Below are 26,831 nucleotides of genomic sequence, written 5' to 3'. Positions count from 1 at the left end.
AAGTGACTCCGGAGGTGTTCGACCTCCTTCTCTGCCTCTCACACCTTACTCCGATGACTTTGAACCATCGGAACACGAAAGTGACAGCTTGCAGCAAACACCACAACAGAACCCACAGCCTTCAGCGCACGACCATTCGTATTTAAATATAATTACTCCAGCTTCTCATTCTCCTCGTCTTTCTTCCGGAGAAAGTTTGTATCGACACTCATTTTCTCGTCAGCAGACGTTTGTCACTCGAAATGGTAGTCGAGTTTCTCAGATGACTTACACAGCGGATGCTGGCTACGATGATGATTTTGACGATGAAGATTTTGGTAGTGAGAAATCTAACACACCAGATAGACAACCTTCACCTAGTAGTAATACTGAGGCGAGGCACAATTTTCTGGAATCGAATTCTTATGATGAACTGAATGAGAGGTCCCAAAAGTTAGTGGATGTTCCAAACATGTCTCCACAAGGGTCAGCTAAAACTGTAACGAGGGAAGGCAAGGAAACAAAAAGTACTGGTAATGAAGGTATTTCTTCAAGGCACCAAGGTAGAAATAGCCAAGCCCCAAGCTCTAGTAAGTATTGTTTCTTCAAACAAACTTACTTACCATTCTGTAAGCTTTGAAATTCGTCATTGACGTGAATTAAATGGTTAATACGGTTAATACTTATATACGTGTATGGGTTTTGAGGTGCTACATCTAATGATAACTTTGCTATTATATGATATGCTTTATATTATTGTTCATAACTTTTATTTCCAATAACTGATACAAATGTTGGAAGAAAAATGAAAACACTATAAAACATCACCTCTATACTAGCGCTGCCAAAGTTGACACTAATCTTTGTTTTTAGTTCTATGCATTTTTCAAAATTCAACTCTTTACTTTTATTTTATATATTGTGTTTTAAGATGGGGTTGCAATGGGAACACAGGCAAAAATAATTGTCTTAGAAATTTTGAAGAAAGCAAACATCATTCCTTTTTTCAAGATAGCTGACTAAAAGGAACTGTAATAGAGAGTGCTGAGGCACTTTTCTTATGTAATCTGTAATTCATTGTAATCTTAGTGTTTGGACAATTGTCTACATATAACCCTTCACTGTCCAATCAAAAGCCATAGTTGGTGTGATTGCGCATTCTAATTGGTCAAATATATCTCTCAATGAAATATGAGTGCAATTTTTATCTAGCATTTTGCGATATGAAATTCTTTATAAGTTTTTGTTTATTTTTTATTTGCAATAAATTTTTTGCTCTTTTCAAAATATTTATCAATTTAGTGGTCAGCTTGGTCAACCAACTTTATCCTGCTACATGAGCAGTTTTAAGTTTTTAATGGCACTTGTTCTCCATATTACTCTACTTCTTAAAAATTCAGATTTTTCTCAATTTTGAATAATGAAAATCATGCTGAGCTGTGGGTATTTTAACGTTGTTGACCAGATAAAATTGCATATATGCAATTTTGCTGGTATATGCAATTTTGTATGTACAGCCTTTGCTATATATGTATATATAGCAAAGGCTATATATATATATATATATATATATATACAGCCTTTGCTACTGGAATTCATATCCAATACAGCCATAGATTTATGTCATAGGATGAGTACAAACTCAGGAATTATCTCCTCTATTGTAGTCGGAAAGACAAGTCGGAAACTACCGTATTCCCACAGGCGCTCAGTTCGGTCAACTCGAAATGGTTTCTCAAGAATGTCAACAACCACACGGCAGCTCGACATTGGTGATTTGAGGGTGGGTTCTAAACGGGTTTAGTGGGACAATTTGTAAGTGTTGCTCATTACCTTTATAGGTTGAAGTTGCGATGAGAGATTTTTCTTCGTAAAAGATTTTGGACTTTCATACATGTATTTAGAATTCATTATTACCATAATTACATGAATGGTAGTGTAACATTAATTTTAACTGGTTGCGGTTTTATAAGTTGGGGGAAGGAAAAAAGTATGTGTATACTATGTTGAGCAAATGACTACAGTTTAATATTTTTTTTAATATTTTGAAGCTCAGTAGTAATAACTACCCTAGGACACTTACGTATTCGCCTCATCTAACTTTTTCATTTTTGCGGAGTCATCCTTTCACGAAAATTTCATGAGCGAAACTAAACTATCATAACGAACGAGCAAAAATAAATAGCTTTGGTCATTAATATTCACAATAAAATTGTCATACGTACTAGAAATGCAGGCATTTTTCGTGTGTGGTTGGCTCATTGGGCAATTTCTGCTAAACTCATTATAGCTAATACACCGATTGAGCAGCATGGCAAAGCAAATTACAATAACAGGTTTTTTTGGAAAACCAAGACAAATGAGGAAGATGATGATATTAGTTTAGTAACTGAATTTGTAACTGATGAGGATGAAAGTCTGATAGGGAAAGTCATAAAATTTAATAGCAATTATTGTAGTGATGAATTTTATTACCAACCAAAAACAATAACAACCCGGAGCCATGGCCACAGCGTGCTATAAATACTTGAGATTTCATGTTGGTACCGCATCAGTCACGCCAGGAGAGACCTTGACGTCATTGATAGTCCAAGAAACAAATGACAGCAAGCGATCAAATTGCATTATCGATCTCGTCAACACATTTCTACCTGCAGTTTACAAATACAAACTAGCCGCAAATTGAAAACAATTCTGTAACAGTGAACTGGAACTGATGAATCTAATTATGTTTGTTCCACTGCATTTATTTTCACATCACTATATTTTCGCACTCATCAGAGCTGCGAAATTAAGTTGCAGCCAAATTTTGCTCTGCATGCCCTTCACGAAACTAAATATTAGCGAAATATAAGTGTCCTAAAGTATTGGTGAAATTTGAAGTGTTAAAAAAATAATAATGAATTGTTTAATGCTTGCAAAATGTAAAATATACTTGATTTATTTAGCAATACTATTTAGCAATATATATGTAGCAAAATGTATTGTTAATATTTAGCAATATTAGCAATTTATAAAATACATGTACTTGACTTAATACAACATTGATCTATCAGGGTGATGATTGGCCAGTACAGTCAAGCATCTACCTACACCTACTAATACAGTCAAGCCTCTATCTACTAATACAGTCAAGCCTCTACCTAATAATACAGTCAAGCCTCTACCTACTAATATAGTCAAGCCTCTACCTACTAATACAGTAAACCTTGTATTTACTAATACAGTCAAACCTCTATTTACTAATACAGTCAAGCCTTTACCTACTAGACACATGCGCTGACCAACATTATGCTGCTTGTTTCATGGATTAACACAACAGTTGATTTGTGAATGTAACCCAACTGTGTTTTTGTTAGCATGAGATGAGAGTCATAGGAGAAGAGATTGAAGCCCTCAAGCTTGAAAACAAATCACTTAAGAGGAACAATGTACTTCTCACACACCAACTAGACAAGAGAGAAAAGGAGGAGCAGGAAGTCCCTAATGTATATGATCGACACGTCAAGGAAGTTCGAGCTCTTAAAGACCAGCTAAGGTGAAAATCCGAAATCAGGTGTTGACCCTCTCCCTGGTGTACCCTGTCATGCTTGTTCTATATAATGTACTTTTCCTTATACTTGTTCAATGGAATGTGCTCTCTCATACTTGTTCTATGGAATGTAATTTCTCACATTTGTTCTATGGAATATGCTCTCTCATACTCGTTCTATGGAATGTGATTTCTCACATTTGTTCTATGGAATGTATCATTTCACACTTGCTCTATGGAATGTGCCCTCTCACAGTCATACTACATACATGTACATGTATTTAATATACCACCTCATGCTCCTGCTGGATACTTTCAACTTGGTATCTAATATTTCTAGCTATATGAACTTTCATGGACATTGACCTTTGTAGTCATCAGAAGTTGCTGTTCCTTGTCATGAATACTATTCAGTGAAATCCTGGCTGTTTACTTATGTACAAGTTGCATGTATTTAACCCAAAGTTAGATTGACCTAAGATTCAACTTTGGTAAAAGTATCACGTGTCGAGTTAAAAATAATGAGGATCAGGGAACAATAAAATAAATAAAAAATAAATAATTAAAAATAATGTTAAAAGTAATGAGGCGGCCAAGGATCAGGGGACAATCTCTTGTCTTCTTCCTGTCGTATGGTGTACCGGCTACTTATACTCTGTAAGCTTTATCAGATTGAATTTCTGGATTAAGTGTTTCAAGAATTTGTGTTTCAATTTATTAAAACTCGAGAGTTTAAATCAAATTTAAGCTGAAAAGAAACTGGAAGTAAAGAGGCCTTTAGTTGTGGTAATGTACGGTAGCAAAAAGATGTATTACTACCCCTGCACTTATTAACCTTGAAAACTTTTATATTACAAGATTGTACTGATATATTATCAAAAAGTAGATCTGACCAATTAAAATGCAAATTGCAGAGATTATGTTTTTTGATTGGATAATATAAGGTCACATATTGCCATTCGTCCACAAACCAGATGCTCAAAAAAGAACAGGTTGTCCTCGACTTACGGCCACGTTTGGTTCTGGTCGTAAAACGATTTGGACATAAGTCGATTCCATACAGTATATGAGGCCAGAAATTGCCATGTGTTCTGCATGATGTATAATAAAGTTTTATTATCTACATTATTTCGTTTTTTATTCTTTTGGTGTAGATTATTAACATTTTACTTGCCATTCATTTTAGCTACAGTATTTTGTTGTACAGTACATTATTTGTTCAATTTTTGGATACTTTTTGAAAACTTTTTTGGCATTTCTTGTACATTTTTGGATAGTTTTGGTTTTTCCAACGATCAAAAATGGCTTACGCTAAGCCTTGCACTGAGCTGCCTGACCTTCTCATGGACGTGGTCGTAAAGTCGGGTGGACGTATGTCGCGTAGGTCGGAATGCGACTTACTGTATATAACTTTGTGATAAATTTATTATGAAGTTTGGTTAATATCAACGCTGAGTACATGCATATCGTAATTATAACAATTCTAAAATTGTATTTGTGCCACTCATGTAGAAAATATGATGTTGTTCATGAAGTTCAAGTATTACATACAGTATGAGCGTATTTTTCAACTCACTTCATGACTGTTTACCATTTGGTTGAAAAATGTTAATTTAGTTAAATAACATTGCTCAAACTTTTGACATAGCTTGCGACAACATTGTTCAAAAAGCATGGGAACTGCCAGTCATTTGTGTTTGATGCAGTCTCTTGTGCGCAGGAGACAGCAAGAGAGGTATGACAAGGTGCACTACCGACTACGTCGTACGGAGAAGAACTTGGCTACGTCACAGAAAGAGGAAGCAGAGCTGGAGAGAGTCGCTGCGGAATGTGAACTGAAAGAACGAAGTCGTCTACGAAAACATTTGGAAAAAATTGAACAAGAAAACCAGCTTTGTGATGAAAAGATACGGGTATGCTATATGTAGTTTTGCTTCATATGGCTGAAGTGTGCAGAGTTTATTGCAGGTTTTGAGGATGGAAGAAATTAGTAACTGTAAAAACAGATATTTCCAGTAGTTGGTGAGATACTTTCCTAGAAACTATATGAATTTTTTACAATAAGTTGGCAGTGATGCCCTGACTTGAATAACTAACTCCAAAGCTCTCCATTATCAATGGTTTTTATGTGTTCGCTTTAAATTTGTGATTTATCCATTTTCATGCTGAAAGTCTTTCAGTGGAGTGTGAGTTCATTTTTTTTATTTTTCAAGCGTTTAGCCAGTAAAAGAGTAAGCTTTAAAGTTACTCGATTCACCAATGTAATAAACATCTTGCTAATAGGAAAGGAAACCAACAATAAAAATAAAAATATATATTTCGGATTATTTTTGGTCATAATTTCAATTTTTGCATGTAAATGCTAACAAAAAATTGAAAGAAAGTTGTAAACTATAGTAATTATCTCCGACAGTTTTTCACATAAATTTTTTGAAGTTTTTTAAAATTTTACATATTACATATGTGTTTTTGTGAGTGTGATAATCTACTCCATAGTTAGCTAACATTACTATCAAACTATAAATGAAGCCGGAAGGACTCCTTCACAATGTGTCACACCAAATCTTGATCAATAACAAGATTGTTCGAGATCAATATATGTATATTTGTGTTCATGAAAATATGGCTGTACATATATAAGCAAGGTGTGAGGTTGCTCTGCCTTTCTCTCTGTCGCACTCTTCCTTTTATACTCTCGGCTCTGTCCCCTTCCGAGCCATTCGGTCATCTTCTCGAAAGTCTGGCCATTTGAGCTGAGCTGAGAGTTGCCTCTGACCACAAAACTTGTTTAAAAATAAGAAAAATTTTTTATGTGCTTTGAACTTCAGCTGAAGTCGCAAGTTTCTTTTTCTTGCATCTTTGGTCTTTAGTCATGGATCTCACTGTGTATCTGGTAGCAACTGGAGAAGTACGTATCTCTTATGTATATCTAGTAGCAACTGGAGAAGTACGTATGTCACTGTATATCTGGTAGCAACTGGAGAAGTACGTATGTCACTGTATATCTGGTAGCAACTGGAGAAGTCTGTATCTCACTGTATATCTGGTAGCAACTGGAGAAGTACGTATCTCACTGTATATCTAGTAGCAACTGGGGAAGTACGTATCTCACTGTATATTTGATAGCAACTGGAGAAGTACGTAGAACACCTCGACAGATGTCATGAGGCGGAGTTGTCAGCGGAGGAGGAGAAGCGAAAAGAAACGCAAGCGATTATAGAAAGACTCCTTGAAGAGACGCAAATGGCCAAACAGAGCATCCAGGTGAGTTCTTTGTTATTGAAGGTAGAAAAGTCTATGTTGTTGGCTACGTATAGCCAACCTGGCCAGCACCAATTTCGTTTTATTTGTAGCTACATCTAAAGTCAGCACACTATAAATAGCTGCAAAACATTTAGGCAGTTATGATTTCTGAAATATTTATTAGGTTTTTGTAGGTGGTCAGAGTAACTTTGTGGTAATATTATTGTATACCTGTAAATTAGGATCAATACCCCATCGCAACTGTGTTTTCATTTTGACAGACCCTACAGTTAGCTAAGTTGTCACATATAGGAGACCAGGAAAAGTGGTCATTAAATTTAATTGTTGATTTGAATGTTTTCGATTTTTGTCTACCCATATGACCATAACTTGAAAATTCCTAGTTATTTAGTTTATGGTGAGAAGAAAAAGAATATAGAATGCATCAACTGTTCAGGCATGTCTAACTTGAATTATTGGTATGTTAATACAGACGTGATGTCCCTTTCACCAAATTTTTAAGCAAAATCATAGAAATTTCTTTAGCTTATAATTGTGTTGTTGATTAGCATACTTCATAGAGAAATAACTTTATAGCATGCACTGTGTAACTCTATGATATGCCAGGTGTAGTTCTAGGGCTGGTCTAGTGTTGTTACTGTATCGACCGCAGAAAAAATGTCATTTTTAGAGGCTTGCCAGATAAGGAAGGGTTTTGCTTGTAACTCAAAAGAGTTATTTAATGGAGGTATTGTTTAAAATGTCCGTAAAGGGAGAAGATTGTTTTTTGTGTAGGGCATAGTTTAGAGTATGCACTGAGAATAAGAAGCGATGTTCTTAAAAAATGCTCATTCAAATCACTTCATTCATATGATCGAAAAATGTCAGTTTGCGAAAAGATCTGTACTTATAAATACTACATTGTCATTGTGTCTGTCTGTCTGTTAGTCTGTGTAAACACTAAGCATTTCCACATGTTTTTGCTGATTTCATCCAAGCTTCACACACATATGCTCCATGCCTTCCGCCAGGTCAAAAAAAATTGGTTTGTTTTGACCAAAAAGTCAAATTTGTGGTCAAAAAAGGGGGTGTAAGCCTTTTAAACACCCTGTTGATTACCTGATTGAAAATTAAATAAATTCAGGGTATCACCAGGCTTACTGATAGTTTTTAAATAAAAACTATAAAAGCACAAATAAAAATAGAGTTATAAATGTATTTTGTATAAAATTTAGTTAGTTTGCCAACTACCTTTGTCAGAGAAAAACAGAGAGGCAAATGCATAAATTTTAGCTTTATTTTGTCATCTCAAAATTCAACCTTGGCAGTTGGTTAAGACTGCTGTTACATTGAGTGGGTATGTTATGACATCTGATTTAGTATGTCTGTCTATTAGCTGTCCATAATCTATAGAATTAGGTGTGAACACTAAGGCTAGGTTCTGTCACCATTCTGTGTATTCATCAACAATAAATGTTCAAATTCTTTTGTACAAAAGAGTTCAATCTTAAGACATAGAATTATCTTCCCAATATTTTGTATCATTAGGCTATGGTTACCAATAATTCATTTGGGCAGAATAAAATCTGAATATTTGATCTTTGGGAATTGGGAGCTTAAGAAGTTATCGGGGAGCTGAAGTTATCGTCCCAACCTTTTCTATTGTTACACTGGTAAATTCATTTGCGCAGAATGTGATCATTTCCTCATCAAACTAATTTTACTTTTTACCACGGGCTAGCCGGGTCACGAACTCAAGGATTTTCGCCACGCTCATACAAAACAAAAACAAGTTGTTTTTGTTTTGTATGAGCGTGGCGAAAATCCTTGAGTTCGTGACCCGGCTAGCCCGTGCTTTTTACAAAGTATACATTTCTTGTTAATATTTGCTGTTTCATTGTTATAGATTACATCATCCAGAATGTTCAGAGCATGACTAGACGTTTTGGTTGTAGATAAAAATAATAAGAAACTTTGAATCTCTCTAGAGGGTGAAGTTTTTAAGCTGAGCTATATTTGATGAATTTTTGTTCTCTTTGCATTCAGTAATGTTTTAGATTTTACCACATTTTGTTGTTGCTGGTTCAAGCTACAGTGTGGGAAGCCAGTCAGTATAAGCTGGAGGAAGAACCATAGCTCAAAATTTGAGTTCTTTGGACTTGTCTATCTCTCAGCTCACTCTCTCTAAAGTCAAGTCCTTTATCATGCTGTAGGCAAAAGAGACAGAGTTGGAAAGGTTCAAGCTCCAACGAACGAATCGTTTGACTATGTCAAGAGCTTTAAACACTGGCATGTCTGGACAGCTTTCAGCTATTTGCGAATCAAGATCTGATACATATGTCGGTCACCTTAAAGCTTTGCCAGCACCACCTACAAAGGAAACCCTGGAGATGACACCTGCCAATGAACATCACGAGCTGACACCTGCCAGAGGAAGTCAACAAGTGACACCTGCCAAAGCTTCAAAGGAGGTCAAAAATGCCAAAGATCGATTCAGGGTTAACAATAAACAAGTAAGAGTGCTAGCAAGTTGTTGCTGTAAACAGTGGATAGTGAGAATAGAATGATCGCATGACAATATAAAATTTTGTTAACAAAATTTATAAAAAGGAATTTAAATTTATCATAATAATCATAGAATTAAAATGTAATTGCTCTCAGTGCAGAGGATGGAGCTTTAGCTAATACAGATCTGTTTTTATTTATTTGAGCTTTTGTGTTGATTGGTTGAAATTGTCTTTAATTGATGGCTAAACATGTTGGTGTTTAATGGCACAGATGTTCAATAAAAAGCCGATGTTTCATTATGATTTCATCAATAATTCCTTATCAATAATTCTGTAAGTTTTTCAATGATATTTTTCTATATTTGAACACTAGAATAGTTTTTGTAAATTTTCAAACTGTAAAATTTCTACTGGTAGAGTTAGCAGATAAACTGCAATTTGCAAAACTAAGAAGTGATGCCATCAGAGGTTTGGGTTCAAAAAGTCAATGAGTGTAACCAATTTTTATAGAGTTTTCTGTTTTTCCAGGCAATGTACAGTTGCCAATACTCTTTCTGTTAGCAGTAGTATTTTGCAGAATCGAGTGAAGGTAACTCCAAGCCCTCCCGCAACTTCTCACCCCAACCCAAACAGTCAGCGGTCTAACAGAGCTAAGGATTCGATGGTGAAACACTTGACTATGACAGCGGGTGGAAAGGTCAGTGGGAGGTAAGTTTAAAATGAAGTATTTTCAAGTTACCGTAAAACCTCTAATTAAACGCCATGGCACTCTATTTTTCAACCCTTCTTCTTCAGTGGCGGTCAATTGGAGGCAGCGTTCAAATAGAGACTGGCGTTGTGTTTTTCAAATGACTCGCCAGAACTTTGGCGAAGCGAATGTCGCCTATATTTTGCCCTGTCTTTTTGGTGGACCGATATTAAACCTTTTAAATGCAATAAATTTGCTAACTTACTTCTAACTTGTCAAAGATCTCTAAATAAAATGTGTATTGGCAAGAGGAGAAATATATCTACCAGTTGATATCTATTGCTTGCAATTAACCTGCGATGATATTATATAGCCTTAATATATATTATATATAGCCATATATATTATAATAGCCTTGCTTTGCAATTTGTTAGAGTTTTCAAAATTTTATTTCCTTCTAAATTTTAAGGCATGATTTTATTTCATAGCTATACTTAACAATGTTGAATAAAAGCTCATTGCATTCATTAATATGTTTGATACAGTTTTCAGCCAAAACTAGCCTTTTATATGCGATAGGAGAGGGTTTTTGTTCCAAAACTTTTCGTTTGTTGCAAAAACGAGAAGCTTTACAATTGGACAACGAGAGAATTGATTGTTATTAATATAAACGAGTCATCAGTAGTATGATTCTGTGGACACTTTTCTACTGATCATTTAATATTATGGATTCATAAAGATCAAAGATAGTCAATGTGGCCAAATGGAGGTGTCATTCAAAAAAAGGGTGGCGCTATATTTTTCAACCCTTCTCTCAGCAGTCAATTCAACGTTTTAATGAAAAAAAGCAAAAAGCTTTGGAGTTGGAGAAGGCAACAAGAGAATTGATTGTTATTAATGTAAATGATTCATCATTAATACGATTTTGTGGACACTTTTCTACTGACCACTTAATATTTTGGGTTCATAAAGATCAAAGATAGTCAATGTGGCGGTCAAATGGAGGTGGCATTCAAAAAGAGGGTAGCGCTATATTGTTCAACCCTTCTCTCAGGGAGGTGGTCAATTAGAGGTTGTACGGTATCTTAAATGGCAGCAGTTTTAGTCATGGTATTGTTAGCTGCTAGCAATAATGATTTCAAGAGAAAGTTGGAGTCAGATTCTATTATCAGACTCAGATAGAATCAGATTGTAGTCTGATTGATTCTACATACAAACTCTTTCGGCATGATAGTGTGCTACCATACTATTAAGGTGATCGCTGTAACTATAATGATGCATTATGCCGTCGACCCTTTATAGATGATGACATTGTGTCATCATCTATATAGTATATATACAGTCAAACTTCTACATACAAATTTTTCACGATACAATAAGTTGTTATGTTAGGTGCAGCTTTGTGCTATGAATATAATCCTTTTTGCTTATCGCTTATCTTGTTATGTAAAACAAAGCTTAGGATTCGCTATAAAATAGGCATCAGCTACAAATGTTAATGGAACAGCGGCATTATTGAAAAACTCACGAGGCAGACAACTTCACTTTAATCATAAGTGATTTCTTCATGGAGAATTTTATAATCTTCATGTTTGTGTGCAAGCAGGAGCACAGGTCAATGACAAACGCTAAGTATTGTTGCTATGGTTTTATAGCTGACTATGAACTCGTCTAATTAAAACATTCAAATACTGTGGGCAAAGTTTTTTGTCTGAGGCCTGTGTATAACTTTTTTAAGATGGCTTATTTTTGTCATGAAAATAAATTCTACTTCAAAGTTAATTATAGTTAGGTTTTTATCATTTACAATTATAAAAAAATTATTCTCTTTTTAATTGAATAAATTTTTTTTTTTTAAATCATTCAATTTTTTTCAAATTTAATGATTTTTTTTAAATGCCACTGTCTGTCAATGTGATTATAATAGCTTAAAAGTTAGTAAAGTATATTTGCATCCAAATTTTTGTTGTTTTTATTAAACTTTGCAAATGGTGAGAGAAGTGAAAACAGTGGCATCTACAGTAGACACAGCAACTTTATTAAAAAAATGTTGACACTCTTATTTCATAACTGTACACATGCTTATTTACATCTAAAGTTGTAAGTCGATATGTTAAACTCTGTAGGTCCGTGATTGTCACGTAACACAATCCTGTTTATGTGTTATTGTAGTGTGACACCTTCGATAGGCTATGATAAGAACAGCAAAGTGGGTGAAGAGGAAAAGAAAGCTGAGGTAGGCACATTTTTGATTTATTTTTAATTTAATTAATTTATTTTTAATTTTATATTTAGAATACAAAATTTTGGAAAATTTTGTTTTCTAAATATTTAAATATTTTTATCCTTTAATTTTTTTTTTATTCAAAATATACTTTATTCCCTTATGTATAACATAATAATTAGAATTTATTAATGATTGAAAAAAAAGATCATCATATGAACTATGGAGAGAATCTTATGGAATCGTCTCCTTCCTACATAACTGAGATTTATTTTCCAACTGTCGAACCCTCTTTAGGCATGATTGTGTGCTATCGTATTGTTAAGGAGACCGCTGTAATGATAAGGATTCATTATGTCATCGATTTTTCATAGATTATGACAGTGTGTCACTTATTACATAGTGTGAGCGTTCAATAGAGTATTGTAGCATTATTGTTTAGGGGTCCACTGTACTTATAAATACTCAATATGCTGGAGTCAAAAGCCACCTTCAATCAAAAGGATTGCTATACTGTTAGGGCTCTTGCTGTAATCATAATGATTCACTATACTGTTGATTCCTGTTAGGCGAATATAGCCTGTCATTTGCTACTTACAGTTTTTTTTATATATTATACATATGTATAATATATAAAAATACATTTTGTAAATAGTTTTTTATAGCACATATATATAATATTGTATGTATTATAAAAAATGCATGTAATATTATATGTATTTTTATATCAAAATTGATTATTATAAATTTGTATAAAAAAATTTAACATAATGTAAAAATCAAATATTTTTATATAATACCAAAATGAATTTTTTATATTTTTTACTGTTCATATTATATATATCAACATTTCTTTTGAGGTTTTCATTGAAGTATATAAAAATTCTCTACAACTTTTAGACCTAACAATCATCCACAGTAAAGAATAACCAATTACAGAGTAGTGAGCTAAAGGTTTACCTAGACACGCATGTTGACCACATTTTTATCAATATTTCACTTTTATGTTCTGTTTGACCATAAAAATCTGTTCATATGATATGATTTTGTAATTGCAGCTGCCATACGATATCACAGTTTCTCCATCTAACATCAATATGTGTAGCAATAGAATTTTGATGACTGCTTGCAGCTGATTCGTACCAACATGGCTCTGAGTCTGTCCATGAAGGTATGAACTCTCACATATTGTTTATTCACAACTAGCTTGTTTGTCTATTTTCCACACATGTTTGCTGTTTGGTTTCATTTCTAAATTTATTGTTTGAACTTATGGCAATAATGTCAATAAAATAAGGATAGTGTAGTTTGAAACACCAATAAATGATAATCCAAAATTAGATATACATGTACACAAATATAAATTATTTTTTCACTCCTGTTAGCCTAAGTGGGTGGTAATGTCTACTCAAGCTTGGGTCTCCTCCCAGAGACCCGAGAGTTTGAGCACTCGCTGTAAGATCTTAGCTATTCTCATTAGCACTCTTTTCTGCAACTCACTTTTTTGGCTATTTCCGGTATTTTGCCATGTCATAATGCCATGTGCACGTGTTATTGCACCCAGTGCTTCAGTAACTACTGAAATTACACTTGCTTTTACTTGCCAGCACTTGCCTCCTCTCTGTGTGGGAGATATTTCTCCACTTTTTCCTTTTCTTTGCTGGCTATGTTGTAGTCATTGGGTCTTGTTATATCTATAATAGAAGCCCTTCTGTTCTCCTTGTCTAACACTACAATATCTTGCTGGTTTGCCAAGACATGCTTGTCAGTCTGGACGTAGAAGTCCTAGAAAAGCTTCGCACGATCATTCTCATTTACCTTCTCTGGAGTCTCCCACCAGTGTTGTGGTTTATTAAGGCCATACTCGTCACATAGACTTCTATACACTACACTTGCGACATGATCACACCCGCTCAGTGTGTCCAGTTAGCCGCCTGTATCCACTGATGATGTGTTGGATGGTCTCTGGGGCATCCTTGCACAGTCTAGGAACATTTCTAGTATGATGGATCTATGTTTTAGAGTTGCCCAGTTGGGAGCTCATGCTCCTTTGCTGCAACGATTAGCAACTCTGTATCCACCATTAGATCACCTTTGCTCAGCCACTTGTATGCTTGGTGGAAGTCGGCAACCTCAGATACTTGCGATGGGCACTATAAAGAGGTTTGGTGTGTCAGTCAGGTATCCCATTGGCAGTGTGCGGTTCCATTGTCACAGCAACCAAGTGAAATTCATCTAGTAACTTATCTATGTTGGTCATGGAGGCTGCATAGGCTTTCATGCTCTTGTTTTTCATTCACTGTCTGTGCACATTTTTTAGCCCCTCTATCTCCATCTTTCCTATTAAGCTGTAACCTAACAGTATTGGCTTTTTGGTGGTGCCATGCTTGCAGGTTGCTTGTCTGTTTTTTATGGCATTTCCGGTCGACTTTATTTTGCCTCTGGCAGTGTATAGGTATTTATTTTTAATGCCGCGGCTTGGTCGACTTTGAAGGACCCGAGGCTTTGAAGGACCTGAGGCTTTGAAGGACCTGAGGCTTTGAAGGACTTGAGGCTTTGAAGGACCTGAGGCTTTGAAGGACTTGAGGCTTTGAGGGACTTGAGGCTTTGAAGGACTTGAGGGACTTGAGGCTTTGAAGGACTTGAGGCTTTGAAGGACTTGAGGCTTTGAAGTACCTGAGGCTTTGAATGACTTGCATTTCTTGTGTTATGTGATAACCTTGTGGCGCAAGTCGGTACCATGGTCACTGTTGCTTTGCATTATTCTCAAGTATTTGTACCTTTCTTCTATATCTTTGATGGTATCAGCTGGTATTTCCAGGCCATCTGTTTGCCCATCATGGCCTTTCTCGAAGATTTGCTTTCCACATTGTTTATTAGCAAAGGTCGGATCAATGTCCTTGCTTTAGACATAAGTAAGGTGTATCAATATACCTTTCTTTTTTGCATTCGGCTTGATGTCATACATGCAGAAGAGGTGGTTTATATTAGTGCCATATTTACATGTATGTAATGGAAAATCATACATATTTAATACTAGCATCTTAGCTGAGAATAAGCAAAGATTCACAGGTTTAGTTATTTGGGTCTGGTATGTAGTAGTATCAAATACTATTGATAGTTATTGTTATACTGCAAAAATATGTGCTCCAGGTGAGGCTCGAACTCACAGCCTCTGCATCTCATACTGATTATAAGTACAGCGCGCTAACCGATTGCACCACTGGAGCTCCCGATTCATTCTATTTGACATTGCAAATATTTTTGACATGGGTCATTCCGGAAGAGATTTGATCCATTGTGGCGCTGGAGCTTTTGTTCTTATTGCAAACCTTTTGATAAGAAATTGTATTTTCGCGCATACCGACTTCCCAGTCCATTGTAAGAAAGCATTCTTAAACATGTATTAAATACATAATTCATAAGCTAGCTTGGTGACCACCCTAACTTAATCTAGAAGCCTCTATTGATAACAGCCAGCAATATCATGATTACAGTTTTTATTCTTTATCATTGTTACTTATCATGTCATTTCACCATTTTAAAAATGACAAAAACCTCTGCATGAATATACTATATCAAGTGCAAGCCTACGCGCAGAGAATAGACAACTCCATATTAATTAAACATTTGTTTCACACCATTCAGTTTCAAATTCTCTAAATCAGCTCCAGCTATTAATTTATTTTCTTTTTGTTGCAATTTGAAAGTTTTGTTTCCCATGTGCTATGGTTTTCAACCACCAGGCTACAAAGAGTCATTCTGCATGTTTCAGCAGTAATTTGATTGAAATTGAGAACACTTCTTCATGGTTTAGACAAGGTTGGATCTAAACTGTTTACAGGTCTTTTTAAGCCATTGTGCTACGTTTATAGGCACCTGCTGATAAGTCTATTGACAAGGTAGCCTTGGATGAGCACACAGCTGGAGTTCCTCCTATTGGTCAGCAGTACACCAGAGACAACTCATTCTATAATAAAAGGTCATTATTCTTCTTTTCAAAATAGTGGTGTCATTGTATATTTGGTTTTTTTGATTTCAAATGCAACCCTACCATACAAGTGTTTATAAGATTGAATTCCCTAGCTTTACATTACTCTATGGTGTCTATGTATATTGCTATGCATGAGGGGAGATAGTTGCTATCATTTCTATCATCTGTATACGTGACAGGTGGTATCATTTTCAATACAATCGAGGTATTTTATATAGTGTACAATAGGCTCCCAAAGTGAAACTTATCCGTGTGGTTTTTGTAAAGCCAAGTCATTTCCAGCATTCATGAAAATGTAATGTTTGTAGCGTGCAGTTGCTATGACCTTCCTAAACGTCAACAAATAATACTGTTTAAAATTCAATCCATCATCCCTGAAGAGAAATTTCTCAGTTTCTTTGTGATAACCATATTTACCAACACCACCTTTGATAAAAAGTTGTATCTCAAGTTATATTGCTTCAATTTTAATTCCGCAAATCGTTTTGAAGAGTTGAGAAATTTCTCTATTACATAGGGCTAAATAACGATTTTGTTATTTATGGATCCAAATTTTGATCTAACCTCATTTGTATTGAAAATAATGTAACTTGTCACATATTGTGAATATTACGATTATATGTAAGAGTTTGTTGCTATTATAATTGTAGAGAGCAGACATTTGCTGTAGCCAAATCGACTGGGTAAGTTTTTACTTAAACATGAGATAAGCTGTCATTGCGGGGTCATAGGTCATGTTTCCACTACCTGTGTGATCTACGAAAACATCTTTATAGTATCCTATCACCAACACACAAACTATAACTGTGTGTGTATTTTATTTCATCAATTAGTAGAACTATAACATTAAGCAAAATGAAGATATCGTTATAATATTGATTAAGTTAAGCTTAGTTCCTAGTCGTTAAGGCATGATGAGGCCTACATGCGCAGTAGCACTGCAGCTAGTAGAGACAATACATATTTTCTATTTTTAATAATAAATTGATTTTTTTAATTTTTTTTTGATTATTTTTCATTACAATGTACATTGTTTTGTCCATGGTAACAATTAATTTATTTGTTTACACTATTGCTCAATTTTTCTAAGTTCATTATTAACTATATCAATGTCATTATTCCAATTGTTAGACTCAAAAAATAAATTTGCATCGTCAGCATATAGCATAGGTTTTAAATGATTAGTAGATGACACAAGATCATTAATATATATTAGGAACAAGGTTGGACCCAGGATGGAAAGAAGTGGGAGAAAATGCATATTTAAAATTAAGTCTTCCTGTTTACAGTACCTAAGGGTTGTTCAGTATATCATCATGCTCACGTTGATTACAAAGCCCTAAAGGCTGGTTCACAATTGTCGGGGTTGTCTTCTCGATGATCATTTGTCGACTATGTGCACCATAGACTGATGAACTCGCTGATGTCGGTAAACATTGAAGCTGTCAAACATTCCCGATATTTTGCTGTGCATCCATGACAGTCTAGGCTAAACTCTAAACACATCGACAATGGTGATTCGCTGTCGCAGATTGCTTGATCTATATTTCTCTTGATGACGCTGCCGGACTAGTATAATGAGAATCTCATACAGAATTTGCTGATTTAAAAGCTGATAGTGTGAACAATATTATCACAGACGATCACCAATGTATGCTGCCATATTGAGTGTACCAGCCTTAGGTTCACTTTAAATCTCCGTCACCAAGGGGTTGTCTGCTCACAATTGAGTTCAATATTTTTAATCAGTATAAATCATATTCTAATTTCTAACATACCGTATAACTTCTAATTGAATGGCGTAACGCTCAATTTTTCAACCCTTCCTCTATAGTGGCGGTCAAATAGAGGTGGCGTTCAATTAGAAGTTTTACGGTATCTTATTCCAACAAAGGATCTTTCCAAATATTTGCCTCTTCTCACTCTGCCTATCCTAAATGTTTATTTTATGTCAGTTATACGTTTCAAGATCTTTCATGGTCTGTGTCTTTGTTTTTCACATGACAGTTACAGGTTTCCAATTAATTTTAACTTGCTTCATATACACCAATTGCGTACGCCTGCAAACAATTGTTTTGAAAATACATGTATTATTGTTATTGTATTATTGTTAGCTACTTAAACAACGTTCTACCTAATATCTGTTTGATTAGCAGAAACAGGTATTTTATATGTCAAATCATTTGTTTGATTTGATTGACTAGCTGTTGCCCTTTTTGTGATTTTTTTGGCATGATTTGAAAATTTTTTGTATGATTTGAATTTGTCAATAAAGTAATAAAAAATATGTACCAGGTAGGGGATTGACTTTTATATAACAAGAAGGTAGATGTATTTATGTTTTTGACTTAGGCTTGCTATCATTTTTTTTATTTGTCATCAATATCATCTCCAAAAAAATATTTTCTTAATGTGCCATTAAAAACATAATTTAAACAAAGAAAATGTGACAATAACTTTAAGCAAGTTATGAAGAAGTTACCATTTTCAAAAACTTGGTCGCCTTTGTTTATTTCATATGATTGATTTATATCAGAATAAACATATTTTTTTGTTTAATACTGCCAACTCATAAAATAATTTTATTCTAACATATCTTCAGACTTGATGCACTTTTAACTGTCATTAGAAGACAACTCCAACATAAAAAAACTAACAAAAATTCAAGTAGTAAATTATTAATTTCTTTAAACATTTTGGTAGTTTTTCACTTTATTGTGTTTTGTTCATCAAATTTAAAATATTAACATAATTATATGTACGGCATTTACATTGTAACAGCATGTGGTTTGGCTAATCACTTGCTATGGTTGTTAGAGATACAGAAGTTTACATTAAAGAGATAGTAGTGCTATTAGTGAAAGATGTATATATATACAATATACATGCATATATATACATGTATACAATATATATATATTTTTTTTTTTTGATATATATACATGTATACTGTACATATAGTTACAAAGTTAAATTGTTAAACAGCTGTAATTGTTGAAGCAGTTGTTGTCCCTGCTATATCAATCCCTGCAGCTGCAAATGCTGCTGTTGCAGTTCCTGCTGCTTCCTCCCTGCAATAACTTTTTCCACTGCTCCTTTAGCTGCAAGTGGACTACCTGTGGCTGCTGCCACACCAGTACCTGCTGTAACTTCCACCGCTGCAATATAACCAGCGACAAGCGCTTCAACTGCAATAGCTGCCATTACCTACAAATAAATTTAAATTAATCTACTTTGTCATAATCTACTAATTCTGTACATTTTATATCCATATCATCTTCCATTTCATAATATTACTTCTTGCCTATATTTTATTCCTGAGCCCATGTCTGACTTGTGTGATTTGTCTAGACTTGTCTAGACTTGTCTAGACTTGTCCGAATGTTGAGATGATTAACCAATAAGACGTGCACACACAAAGCGTGCTTAAGGATAAGCTACGCTTACTCTCCTATTGAGGTACATTTTTCCTGTGCCTCTGTACCATTTGACCTATATGTAATAATAATAAATGGGTCAAACGGCACAGCGGCACAGCCAGAATGCATGTATAGGAAGCGTCGCCTAACAACAGTCACATTATATTCTATTGTGTAGCGATCAACTCCGAACAATAAAATGTCCCAGATGTTCACCCTCACAAACTTCTTAACTCATTCGCACCGACGAATTTCTAGACGATCAGCCCCAGATACCGTTAATTTTTCAGAAAGTTGTCGTAATTCAAATTACTACTACAGGAGACAGACTTGAGATAATTTATTCAATCAAACTTCAAAAGAACCAACCAAGTTTCTTCTTTCAAAATATATTACATTCATATAGACACCTTGTATCCCTTTTATGTAGATCCGTGCCTCAAAGAAGGTAGTTTCAGGAAATTTCGAATTTTGAAAAAATTATCATTTGCTGAAACAAAGTTAGATTTGCACCATAAAAATGACAAAATATACAAAGTTTGACTGAAATTACTCATTTATTACAGACAATACATATTTATGATTATTATTTATACATATGCAATTAGTGATGAACATGAAAATCATGAAACTCTAACTTCGAACTTTTCCTCACGAGCATCATCCTTCAAACAAAATCATAGCAAATCTATATACCAATATAACTCGAATAAAACATTATGAAAATGTTTCAAATAATAAAAATATGTTCAATAACTCTGTTTTTGACTTTTCAGACTCCATAGACAGCTCTAAGAATCAATATGATCCTATCGAAACTGAAAGATAACGTTAGTCCGACTACGGCTGGCAGCGTGAAGAGTGCATTTTTATTCGAGCATAACGATACAAATTGGCAAAATTAACAAAATTAAAAGTTAATAAAAACTTTGAAACACTAAAAATAATGTTTTGATTTGATTTATGCAGTCTTTGAATGTCTTACCACTTCTGAATCTGCGTATTTACTTTTGGAGTTGAAAAAAATTATCACGAACGATAAAATTTCAAGTCGGCATGACGATTTCCGGTTTTGATAGAAACTGAGATGGGTGTACCAATTTGGTTATAACTTTCGCCGGAGACTTAATAGAGGCATATTTTAAATTTTGTCTGATTGGCCAGAGATTTTTCTTTCTAACTAATCAAAAATATTCTTTTATAATTTAAAAATAACGACGCAAGGAGTTGGTAAATTTCAGACGCGAGTTAACTCGCGTTGGGTGCATAGCTATGTTATAAATATGCGAGTTAACTCGCGTTGGGTGCGAATGAGTTAAAGGTTGACTTGCAACAAAATTCATATTAGGGGGTACGGTTATTTGGTATCAAAAGATTCACCATGTCTTAATCTGCTGTGTTGTAAGCGCAAAATATGGGGAAATGCAATTACAAGATCTTAAAAGCTCAAAAATGAACAGTTAATCGCAGCCATCACAAAAACGCCGTAGGTTGTAATCCCTTTCCAAAACGGCTCAAATGGGACGTAGTTGAACACGATGGCTTTTGTTTCCACTTTCATGCAATCTCATTCATTGAAATATTTTTACAAATGTTCTTCACGCATGCAATAAAACAGTGTCTATTGTCCTTACGCATCTATTTCATCATCATTGTAATGCTGTCACATTGAGCACTGATATCTCAAAACCTACCGTAAAAATTTGTTTAATTTTTTAACCTTAGCTCGAAGGAGTGCTTATCATCCTCTGATAAACATGACGAGCCTGTTGGTCGCTTGTGATAGTTGAAAAATGCTGTAGAAACTGTTCGCCCCATTTGGCCGGAAGTATGGATCACATGATTAGATTGCAACTTACAATTATTAGACCAAACTGAAACGAAACTGTAAAGTAGCGAGCATCTATATTTGATGAGGGCTTTCCGGTAAACCCGAAGTGTTTATCATAAACTAGTGCTACGAAACGTTTTATATTGAGCCTTTTATTGGCCTTTAATTTCACGTGATAACAGCACGTGGCAAAACAATAACCAAGTCATGTTGAGTACGTCGTCGAAATAAAGGGATTTCAAACTACAGCGTTTTCGTGATGGCTGCGATTGATTAACTGTTCGTTTTTGAGCTTTCAAGAGCCTGTAATCACGTTTCCATATATTTTGCACCTACAACACAGCAGAGTAAGACATGGTGAATCTTTTGATGCCAAATACATGTTATGTGATTTTTGCTGTAAGTCAACCTTTAAGCATATAAGCCTACCGACCAATACAACATGCCTAATAAAGGTCAAGAACACTAAGCGTTGAATTCAAATATATGCATTTGATGATTTGAAACAATGGCAGGCAGATTATCTTTGCCTATGCGTAGTGTAGTGGGTAGAGCATCGGTCTGGAAAACTGGAATTTCCGAGTTCAAATGCAATGCCAAGCAGATTTTTCATTCCTAAAACTATCACTACAACTGGACACATGGATGACAAACACAGGTTTTAATATATATACTAGCCGAATGCCTAGCGTGGGACAAGTAATAGAATAATTATCTAATGAATTTGAGTACCTTACCTGGAAACTTAGATTTTTACTACTAGAAATTCCACTGTCATACAGCCCACGACCAAAGTGCTATTGGAAAAAAGAAAGGGTACTGTTGGTTGTTGAAAAAGTAGTTCTCAACAGGAATTGACAGAGTATAGTGTAAATGAGACTTGTTTGAGATGATATAAAATAAATTTGAGGGAGCATGACTCTAAAAAGGTGCAACTAACAATTTATTTTGGAGGTAAAGTTGGGTTGAAACCAGGTATATGAGTAATTGGTTAATTGTTGATATTACAATATCTGTTATAAGTATACAGTATCTGTTAAAGGTCGCGCAGTCTAGTCTCCTCTCTTTTGTGGTGTAAGATTTGGTCATTGATAGCTAATCGAGTGATGTGCTCTCTAATGAAGTTGTTAACAAGTAAGTAATGGATGTTTCGAACTGAGAGAGAGCAACAAACGATATTCCAGCGGTCATTTCGTGGTGGCCTATATCAATGACAGTTTTAGCCATGGCAAGACCTTGACTCTTGTGTATTGTCAAACCCCATGCTAGATCGAGAGGAATGCCTGCACGGCTAAAAGTGGCATTGCTGTACAACCTAACCTACTGTACGTAATTTAACTAACAACAACAATAAAGAAATATATTTATTATATCTCTGAAATGCAATATTAAAAGTAAAACGGCAAGCTGCCGTGTAATATACAGTTTGAAAGTTGGTTGTGTTGAATGTAGAATGGTTTTGACAACGATATGTAACGGAAAGCAAGCATTGGCATTTGTGCGTCTAGATGTTTTATGCAAACTGGAGTGAAATAAAGAAATATTCTTGTCATAAAGGGGCATTGTAGTTCCGCCCTAGCTTGTAGATAAGATGTAAAGAAATCTGGCTAATGTTCTTTAGATAATTTAAAAAACCCTCGGGAATTGGACAAAAACATAGGCTGATAAACTGTGTATCACATTTTCATACCTGTAAATCGGTCTACGCCTCAAACAGTCTATGTTAATTACTCAAACCTTCGGCAATTAAACAATGCCATAGACTGGTGAAATGAGCACGGCTTTCTCGGGAAATGCGCATTGCTAAATAGTTCTACTATCTGTCGCACGGCTTTATTGGCGTATCGTAGGCCAGCCTTAACTATTATTAAACCAAGCTTTTCAAGCGTTTTGTGGCGAATTTTGGCCAAATTAATCTGTCTATTTATGTATAATGCGATCAGATGGGTTAAGTTTTAAGATATTGCGGTAACCTTTCAATGACTTGTAACATATTTAAATAGGTTTATATGTGTTTTGTATTGTTATTATACTTTAACGACTCTGCTAAAAATGGTTAAATTTGTTGATGAGATTTCGATACAAGAGTTTCCGACGTTGTTGATGAATAATTTTCGTAAGTTGTGTGCACATGCATTTATCATAAAAACTCTCAAACTTCGCTCCGCTCGTTTGGTCGTGGGAAAATCTTTACTAAAACAACAACCATGTTTTGGCCAGCTTAACTATTGTTACGCATAATGGTCAACAGTGTTAGTTATTAACCCCAAGCAAGCACTTTAAGCATGAGTATCTTAACCAATGTAGTGACTACATGTATTTGTTCAATGAATCCATTGTATTCCATGTTAAGTTCCGCTACCTTTAGATCTGGTGGTAAAGAGAGCAAATTCAGTGCCAAACATATTTTTCATTGCTAGACTTTAATGACTGTAACTGGACACAGAGTTTAACAAAAAGGCAAACACTGAGATTTATAGATATATAGCTAATGTTTATATATACTAGCTATATATATGTACTATCTGTTTATGTATTTATAGATGTTAGCTATATACATATATATATATATATATATATACTAGCTACACGTATATAGCTAGTATGTATATACTAGCTATAGCTAGTATACACATGTATATACTAGCTATATAGCTAGTATATATACTAGCTATATAGCTAGTATATATACTAGCTATATATAGAATATAATATATGTATAGCTAGTATACATATATCAATACTAGAGAATGCCAGGGGTTGCACAGGTAATAAAACAGTTTTTGCAGAATTTATGTTCAGTTGGCTGTTTCTTTACCCAATGAATTTGAGTAACTTAAGCTAGTCTGAATCTTTAAAGTAGTAAAAGCCGTGCATCCTTCTGAAGCTAGCAATAGGAAAAAAATATATGATCTCTCACGCAATCATGATCTTCAAGTGCTAGATGAAGCGTGCTATTTTAATCAATCATTATTAAAGATTGGTACATGCTTAAGTATGTGCACAATTATTCCATGAAAATGCAGTGGGACTTATAGTCTAATGCGTAGCATACCTTTGTGCAGAATGGGAGGTGCAGAGTTCAAATTCAACTCGAAGTGGTTTTTTCGTTCCTAAAACTACAATTATCCGAAAGTTTTGTAGAGATTGTTTCCATCACTTTAATGGACAACTGAGGTTTATAGATATATAAAGATTACATAAAGATATATATGTTGTTTCAAAGAAGTTAAGTTGAAAAGAAAACTCTGAACTCTGCGAGTTGAGTATGATTTTTGACTGTATATGTACTATGTCTCTTTTTCACAAACAATAATACATGTATAACAGTCTTGGCTCGATAATAAAAGGTTGTTTGAGAATTATTTTTAAATGATTCCTTAGAATGATTATATATTTTTGGTATTGACCAATCAAATTGCTAGTTTTCTAAAAACTAAATCTTTTGACTAATTTGTATAACTTGTTAATAGCTTTTCTGCACACAGTTCTGCTGAGCATACTAAGATTAGTTCGCTATAAACACAGTATAATCATGTAATACTTTGGCTGGCAGAATCTGAACATAAACTAGAATTAATAAGAGCACAAGCTAAACTTCTATATTGGGTTGGCTAAAAATGAGTGACAGATTCTTCTATTTTTGCAGGCCAGCTTCGCCAAGAGACTCAACATTTGACACTCTTTCACAGACCCCAAGTTTCAATCACAGGTCTCCAGTAGATCAAAATGCTGGGTCACCTCCAAGTTTACTATATGGAGCGGGTGTCAAATCTCTTTCAAGAAAAAGGGAAACTACTATAATTAGTAGAGATGCAAATGTTAACATATTTGGTGACTCTTTGGATTTATAGACTGAAATGCTAAGTAATTCTCACATAAAGGGTCGTTGGGTGCACCTCTCTTATAGATAAAGATATCTATGCACTTTACTCTGAAACGTAAGCTTTGTTGCTTTTGAAAACTTTTGCCGCCAATTTTTTTCTTTATTTGTTTAAATCCGTCTGGATAACATTTAATTTGTCTTATTTTCATTATATACTTTATTTGCAAACTAAGGAGTTGTGTTATCTCTTTGATGCTGTTAGTCAGCTGGTGATTTACTTGTAATTGAGTCGACTTTTGATGTCGGATAAAACTTCGTGGTTCAACGCAATTAGGTCTCAAGTGAGGGTTGCTGCCTTTTTTACAAATCTTAATGCACAGTCATTGCAATAATTTTATTTTGCATGTTTTTTACATCATTTTACACAACACATTTTTATTGTTATCACTCAACTCAGCATTTTCTGTAATTTATCTGTCAATATACAACTACTGATGCTACCACTGATATTTTATTCCCTTTTACATGGCACAAATAAACTATCATTTTTAGTCATTTTTACTAGGTAGAAGATATAATTTTTTAAGTTTGCAGTTTTTAATCTTATTTGTAAATAAAAGTTGGTTTATACTGCTATACAATACATATGCTGTTTATTTTATTACACGACTACTGAGAAGCAACAATGAGAGGACCTGTTTGTTTTCCAATCGATTATATTCTAAGGGAAGTTGTCTGGTCCCAGACCCTCTGTTCTCAAGGATTGCAACTCCAAACTTGCTACTGTTTTTGAAAGAAAAATACCACTCCCTGTGGGTCCTGACAAGTGAAAATGACCAGGAAGATACAACCATTCTGCTAGTGCTCTGTGATGCTGGTGCAATTTAGGAAATGGCCAGCCTAGTTGCTTATTGAAGATCATGTTTGATAGTTCACTGTAATGCTGGTGCCATGCATACGTTTTTAGGGTAGCTAGTTGATGCTTGTAGAAAGATTCAGCAAAGGTTGTAGTATGTCTTGTATTGTGTGCAAGAATAAACATAACCATACATGTAGAGGTATTTATATCTTAGAGGGTGGGCCTTACCAAGTTCAAGAGGGTAAAGAGGTTTGCTAGTTACCGGTATATAGGAATTACAATGAAAACAGGCCTTACCTTCAACACATGATTACATAATGGCTGCTCCTAATAAACATACACATGTATAATGATTATGCTCACAAAAAGAAATAATTAAGGATATGTATAGTTTATTGTTTGTACCAGTCCGATTCAATATAGTGTTAGAACATATTATACTCTTGAAGTTTAGTAAGTGGTAACTGTTAAATATATATAGTACTTTATTGGCAATAATTTCATTTCACAAATAGAAATGTTTTTCAAATTAGGCCATACATCAATAGTAAAACAAAAAAAAGGGAAAAAAGCAACAGTTAGCCATTAAAATTGAATAAATAGTCTGAATAAATAATAAATAAATTTGAAATGCCTTTCTCTGCTAAGAGAACGGATATTTAGTGGAAGATTGTTAAAGCAGCTGGCAATGACATTTTCAAAATGATTGTTAGTGGTTGTATGCAATTT

The 26,831-nt window shown here is 34.5% G+C and overlaps 1 protein-coding gene and 1 non-coding gene across 2 annotated transcripts; one reads left to right on the top strand and one right to left on the bottom strand.

Moving 5' to 3' along the window:
- The first annotated feature begins 213 nt into the window (after positions 1–213).
- LOC137404788 (lebercilin-like) lies at positions 214–25,411 on the top strand. The gene is made up of 12 exons (XM_068091020.1): positions 214–569; positions 1,647–1,762; positions 3,339–3,517; positions 5,232–5,424; positions 6,638–6,775; positions 8,968–9,267; positions 9,839–9,969; positions 12,122–12,185; positions 13,232–13,344; positions 16,049–16,155; positions 16,818–16,850; positions 25,067–25,411. The coding sequence occupies exons 1-9, from the start codon at positions 263–265 to the stop codon at positions 13,307–13,309; spliced, it is 1,506 nt and encodes a 501-aa protein (XP_067947121.1). The 5' UTR covers positions 214–262; the 3' UTR covers positions 13,310–13,344; positions 16,049–16,155; positions 16,818–16,850; positions 25,067–25,411.
- On the bottom strand, positions 15,319–15,403 carry Trnai-uau (transfer RNA isoleucine (anticodon UAU)). The gene is given in 2 exon segments: positions 15,319–15,354; positions 15,366–15,403. It is a non-coding gene; the product is annotated as a tRNA-Ile (tRNA).
- Positions 25,412–26,831: the final 1,420 nt, after the last annotated feature.

This window comes from Watersipora subatra, chromosome 9 (genome assembly GCF_963576615.1).
Source record: "Watersipora subatra chromosome 9, tzWatSuba1.1, whole genome shotgun sequence".
Taxonomy (NCBI): Eukaryota; Metazoa; Bryozoa; class Gymnolaemata; order Cheilostomatida; family Watersiporidae; genus Watersipora; species Watersipora subatra.
The sequence above is the reverse complement of the archived record's forward strand: the minus strand, read 5'-3'. Positions and strand labels throughout refer to the sequence as shown.

What these genes read in the sequence shown, in the direction of transcription:
- LOC137404788 (XM_068091020.1), top strand. Translation starts at nt 263, where the DNA reads ATGACTTACACAGCGGATGCTGGCTACGATGATGATTTTGACGATGAA. An exon ending in GCTCTTAAAGACCAGCTAAG is followed by an intron (nt 3,518 to 5,231) that starts GTGAAAATCCGA and finishes TCTTGTGCGCAG; the next exon opens with GAGACAGCAAGAGAGGTATG. An exon ending in AAGAGGAAAAGAAAGCTGAG is followed by an intron (nt 12,186 to 13,231) that starts GTAGGCACATTT and finishes TTGTAATTGCAG; the next exon opens with CTGCCATACGATATCACAGT.